The sequence below is a fragment of the Sapajus apella genome, unplaced genomic scaffold (assembly GCF_009761245.1).
Source record: "Sapajus apella isolate SASKATOON/1434 unplaced genomic scaffold, GSC_monkey_1.0 scaffold6, whole genome shotgun sequence".
Taxonomy (NCBI): domain Eukaryota; kingdom Metazoa; phylum Chordata; class Mammalia; order Primates; family Cebidae; genus Sapajus; species Sapajus apella.
In genome coordinates this window covers 548,351-554,415 of record NW_022436946.1, presented here as the reverse complement: position 1 = coordinate 554,415, position 6,065 = coordinate 548,351, and the positions used below count along the sequence as shown (strand labels likewise).

Here is a 6,065-nt window from a genome sequence, read left to right as displayed (position 1 = left end):
CCTTCCTTCCTTCCTTCCTTCCTTCCTTCCTTCCTTCCTTCCTTCCTCTTGTCTGTCTCTCTCTCTCTCTCTGTTTCTCTCTTTCTCTCTCTCGATCAATCTCTTCCTCTCTCTCTCTTTCTCCTTTGACATGGAGTCTTGCTCTTCCCCACGCTGGAGTGAGGTGGGGCGATCGCGGCTCACTGCAACCACGGCCTCCCGGGTTGAAGTGTTTCTCCTACCTTAGCCTCAGGTAGCTGGCATTACAGGCGCGCACCACCACGCCCAGCTAATTTTTCTATTTTTAGTAGAGATGGGATTGCACCATATTGGCCAGGCTGGTCTCACACTCCTGACCTCGTGATCTCCTCGCCTTGGCCTTCCAAAGTGCTGGGATTACAGGTGTGAGCCACTGTGCCCTGCGGTTGGTTTTCTTGAGATGCATATTCTTCCCCCATCAGAATGTAAATCCTATTGAATCCAAGAGGTATAACTTATTCATCTAAAAAGATCAACCTCCTTTACACTAAAGATATTCATAACTCTGTGTTGGTCGTTTCTTTAAGAAGGGCCATGTGCTTGTTTGCTGTTTTATCTGATATTGGTAGTCCTACTTCACAGGGATAATTTACAGAAGCACTGCGTGTAAATCCAATCCGTCTGGGTCAGCTTTAGAGTTACCAGGTTCCTACCAAGGATTTGACTTTTTTCTTTTCTCCAAATCGAGATCATCAAGAAGTCTCCAAATAGAAAGATGAAATGGAAAATTTTAAGTGGGTTAGAGCCCCAAATCGGCAATTTTATTCATGTTTAATATTGAAGTAATATTGTAATATTGAATATTGTTTTGCCTGTAGTTTCATTGATGGTCACAGAATCCCAGAAAATAGGTAATGTTGATTTTGGATTGGAAGCAGGGACAGTGTCACAGTTTACAAAATAAGGTAAGAACTAGAATTTGAAAATTGTACTGACATAGTGGCACAGGTGACAGCGTTGTTTCCTTCTAAAAGATTACTGGACTAGGCCGGGCGCGGTGGCTCAAGCCTGTAATCCCAGCACTTTGGGAGGCCGAGGCGGGTGGATCACGAGGTCAAGAGATCGAGACCATCCTGGTCAACATGGTGAAACCCCGTCTCTACTAAAAACACAAAACATTAGCTGGGCATGGTGGCGCATGCCTGTAATCCCAGCTGCTCAGGAGGCTGAGGCAGGAGAATTGCCTGAACCCAGGAGGCGGAGGTTGCGGTGGGCCGAGATCGCGCCATTGCACTCCAGCCTGGGTAACATGAGTGAAACTCCATCTCAAAAAAAAAAAAAAAAAAAAAAAAGATTACTGGACTAAATGATGGCTGGATTCTGTCAGTCTCAGTTCTAATTAGGAGTCAGCGATTTGCACGCGACGAGCAATGGTTCTCGGTGAGCTTCTCACTCATGGTCTTGCAGAGCTTATAGCAATAAACCCATGGAGGAATTTGTGAGGTTTAACTAGGTGGAAATGCACACTTAAGTCGGCAGTAACACGTTCACTAAAGACATACTGGTATTTTTTAACCAATCGCAACTCTTTACGTTCGTATTATTCTAGAGCAGCAAAGCTTTGCCCCCACCCCCAACCCCATGTTCTGGTATTCTTCCACTCTCTGAGAGCTTTAGAACCAGGGTTCCAAAGTCTCTGCTTAGCCTAACAGTGACGTGCTTGTCACAAAGCCAGAGGCCGGTGTCCTTGGGTTAGAGAGGGGCTTTGTCCTTGGGTTTTATTCTTCTTACTGTATTATTCGGGCTCCACCGAACCAAATATGAGTCAACTGGGTTGGGCGAGGTAGGACGGATGAAGCCCACCGTCTAGCAATCTGTACACCTATAGGAGCAGATCCGCCGGGCGAAACAGCTGACCCAGCGGCGACTGCAGAATCACGGGCAGCGTCGGCACAGATCTACCCCACCATCCCGCCGTCCAGCTCGCTGACCCGAGACGGAGCCTGGAATGTGACTGATCAGGCTACAGAGCCTGGCCGCAGGGCAAAGGCAGTGCAGTCCGAGGCCTCAGACAGGGACACGCAGAAGCGGCGGTGGCGCTGACTCAGCCCGGCCTCCCTGCAGTCCACCAGCAGCTGCAGCAGCCACAGGCGCGGGCGGCTGGGCCACACACCTCCCCCGCCCTCGGCCCCACCCGGCCACACCCTAGGCCGCGCGGCGTCACAGAGCGCATGCGTGCCGCGGGGGATGCCGGGAGCGCGCAGTGGCGGCAGCGGCGGCGACGGCAGTAACAGCGGCGGCTACAGCGGGGACGCGAGCGGGGCGGTGACGGTGTGGGAGGTGGTCTCACTCTTGGGGAAACTGCTGGGCACCGTCGTCGCGCTGAAGGTGGTTCTGTATCTGCTCCGAGTGTGCTTAGCGATGGCCTGGAAATCCGGCGGCGCCAGCCACTCGGAGCTAATCCACAATCTCCGCAGTAAGTGCCATCTCCGCGCGTTGTGGGGCAGTTGGGGCAGGCTGGGCCTGGACCGAGTCCTCCTGGGCCGTCCGGAACGTTCTGTCTGCCTCGGCGCGCCTGCCGGTAGGCTTCGGCGCAGGGTTGCCTCCGTAGTCCCGTATGGCGTGAGCTTGCAATCGCCTCCCTCGGGACCTGTCAGTCGTCGACGACGTGGACTAGAAGGGGAGAAAAAGAGCCAGGGGCCGCTGCTGGTGGGGGCAGGGGCAGTCGTCTCCCTACAGGCCCTGCGGGAGGGAGTGCGGTACAGGTGGTGCTGCTGTCACTCGGGTCCGCGTCCGAGCCCGGCATGCGAGGGGCGTGCCTTCGGGGTGGGAGTGTGTGGGCTAGGCCTTATAGAGTGAGCTGGCGCTCAGGAGACGCCACCTTCGCCCCCTGCATTTCTCATCTTCCCCCTCCTTCATAATCAACTTCGCTGCAAGCTTTCCCTCTAATGCAGCCTCCCCCGCCCTCCGTTTTTTCCCCGGGAGGGAGATGCCACCGTCTGATACAGGCGAGGGGAGGAAGATGAGAGTATTGCCATTGCAGATGCTGGGAGAAATTTCTCGGGCGGCTGTCCAGTGGAAAGCTCCGTGGGGGGGCGGAGAAAGAGAATCAGGGGATGCTGTTCCTGAGTGACTTGTATTTCAGGAGCCTTTACAGGTCCTGGATCAGCAAAGGGTTGTGTTTGTGGTTCTAACTTTTTTCAGGGCTACCATAGGCTTTAAAAACCTTGTGTGGAGTTTCTTTATACCATTCTTTTTAGTTATTGTATTGCTTCCTCTGATGATAATTTTAGGGTGGGATGAGTGCTGTGTCACTTTCTTTTTTTAAACCGAAATATAGTGTCCCCGTTTTGTTGGGAGACTGGAAGGGTCACAGTCTATAATAATCTCTTTGGTCAGAATTTATAGCACTTTTCCTTGCTACTAACTTTGCAGTAATCATCTTGCCACATGGTATTTTTAATTGTCCTGTGTTACTTAGCTTTTCATGTGTTTGTCTTATCTCCCAACTCAATTTGTAATCTCTTTAAGGGCTGGCACGTTTAAAAATTTTTTTTTGGCTGTGCTCGGTGGCTCATGCCTGTAATCTCAGCATTTTGGGAGGCTGAGGTGGGTGGATCACCTAAGTTCAGGAGTTCGAGACCAGCCTGGCTTAACATGGTGAAACTGCGTTTGTACTAAAAATACAAAAAATTAGCCGGATGTGGTGGCGCGCACCTGTAATCCCAGCTACTTGGGAAGCTGAGGCAGGATAATTGCTTGAACCCGGGAGGCGGAGGTTGCAGTGAGTTGAGATCTGCCATTGCATTCCAGCTTGGGCAACAAGAGCAAAACTCTGTCTCAAAAAAAAAAAAAAAAAAAAAAGTGTTAGCATCTAAACCTTCACCATGGCCAGGCGCGGTGGCTCACACCTATAATCCCAAAATGTTGGGAGCCTGAGTCGAACAAATTGCTTGAGTCCAGGAGATAAAGGCCAGCCTGGGCAACATAGCAAGACCCCATATCTTACAAACCACCACAAAAAACAAACAAACAAAAAACCTACAAAAATTACCCTGGCATGGTGGCACTCCAGTACTCAGGAGACTGAAGTGGGAAGATCACTTGAGCCTGGAAAGCAGGGTTTTCAGTAAGCCAAGGTCACGCCACTGCACTCCAACCTGGGGGACAGTGAAACCCTGTCTCAAAAAAAAATAAACATCCTTTGTTACCAAACACTAAAGACAGTTTTCACCTTACGTATTGTCCCTCCACCAAAAAAAAATTCAAAATGACATGTATTAAGTACTGGCCGGGCGGTGGCTCACGCCTGTAATCCCAGCGCTTTGGAAGGCCGAGGCGGGACGGATCATGAGGTCGGTCAGGAGTTAGAGACCAGCCTGGCCAGCATAGTGAAACCCCATCTCCACCAAAAATACAAAGATTAGCCGGGTATGATGGGACCTTGCACCTGTAGTCCCAGCTACTCGGGAGGCTGAGGCAGGAGAATTGTTTGAACGTGGGAGACGGAGGTTGCAGTGAGCTGAGACCGCGCCATTGCACTCCATCCTGGGCGACAGAGCGAGACTCCGTCTCAAAAAAAACAAAAAAAAAGTACCAACCAATGTGCCAAACAGTATTCCTAATTTCTCTCAAGTCACCTTTGTCTGTCTAGCATAGATTTAGGCATATTATGGACACTTAATGGGCATTTATGAAAAAAAAAAAGAGATGACTATTAAGTTCTTAGAGAAGTTTAAAGAAAAAAAAATTTTTTTTTTAGCAAAGGTTTTTGTCCCGCTGCCAAGGCTGGAGTGCAGTGATGTGATCTTGGCTCACTGCAACCTCCCCTTCTCGGGTTCAAGCAATTCTCCTGCCTCAGCCTCCCAAGTAGCTGGGACTACAGGCATGTGCCACCACATCTGGCTAATTTTTTGTATTTTTAGTAGAAACGGTATTTCACCATGATAGCCAGGCTGGTCTCGAACTGCTGACCTCAAGTGATCCACCTGCTGCGGCCTTCTAAAGCACTGGGATTACAGGCATGAATCATCACGCCCGGCCGAGATGTCAATATTTTGTCAAGCATTTTCAGGTTCATTTTATGGAATGATGCTTGATTGGAAATGGACATTTACGTGCTGCAACAGTGGTATGAAGTATGGTTTGGGTTCTCATGGATGGCACATAGGCTCAATATGTTGTAAATTTTTTATAAAATCCCTTAACATGTTCTCAGTGCCCTATTGCAATATGTGTACTTGAAAGATTTTGTACACAAATTGTCATTAAGTAATTTTCCACCAGTAGGTTATCATAGAAGGCACTTGGCTGCGGCAGAAATTTGTAATCAATCAGGCTCTTAAATTCTCTCCTTTTTGAGCCAAATTGTGGTAAGCCAAGACTAGATCTTTTCTCAGTGGTTTCATAATCACTTTAAGATAATTGCATTACCGTTCTTAAGTTGAAATTTCTAAGGGTGTTTTTCTGTCAGAAAATTTAACAAGGACAATTATTTAACATACACGGATGTACGGATGTTGATTTTGCAAATATTTAGTTTTATACTAGATTTATGATTGGTAAGAGGAAATTAGAGTAGCAAAGTTGTTTGGCCTCTTTTGTAACACGTGTGCAACTTCAGTTTCAACTTCTTGCTGAGGTAATTCTAGCTAATAGTTTTATTTATTAGCTGACCATACAAGTAATAGTTCGTAATGTGAAAATTGCAATTGACATAAAATTTGAAAATATTGCCTTCCTTCCTCATTATTCTACTGTGTATATTCTTCCTAAATTAAAGGATTTTAATTGAAATCTTAGAAAAAGGTGAAAATTGTGATTATATTGATGTTGAAATGAAAAGGAGTCTGCTTACTGGAAGAGGAAGGAAATTACGGTTTTTATTTATTTATTTATTTTACGAAATGAAGCTTAATATAATTTGTTAAGAATATTTTGTTTTCCTTTTGTATTAGAATCCATCATAATAGCAATATGGTTGTATGATTTCATAGCTGATGCATCATTTATAGACTGTTTTAGATGGTAATGGTAGATTTCTTATGTCATGGCTTATAACCACTCTTTTTTTTTTTTTTTTTTTTTTTTTTTTTTTTTTTTTTTTT

At 46.9% G+C, this 6,065-nt stretch overlaps 1 protein-coding gene across 2 annotated transcripts in view; it reads left to right on the top strand.

Annotated features, from left to right (window-relative positions):
* Nucleotides 1-1,663: 1,663 nt before the first annotated feature.
* Nucleotides 1,664-6,065, top strand: part of PCMT1 (protein-L-isoaspartate (D-aspartate) O-methyltransferase) — a 54,281-nt gene continuing 49,879 nt past the window's right edge. For both annotated transcript variants that reach the window (XM_032274484.1, XM_032274485.1), the window contains exon 1: nt 1,664-2,434. In XM_032274484.1, the coding sequence (XP_032130375.1) occupies nt 2,206-2,434 (229 nt within the window). In that variant the 5' untranslated portion in view covers nt 1,664-2,205. The remainder of the gene's footprint in view (nt 2,435-6,065) is intronic.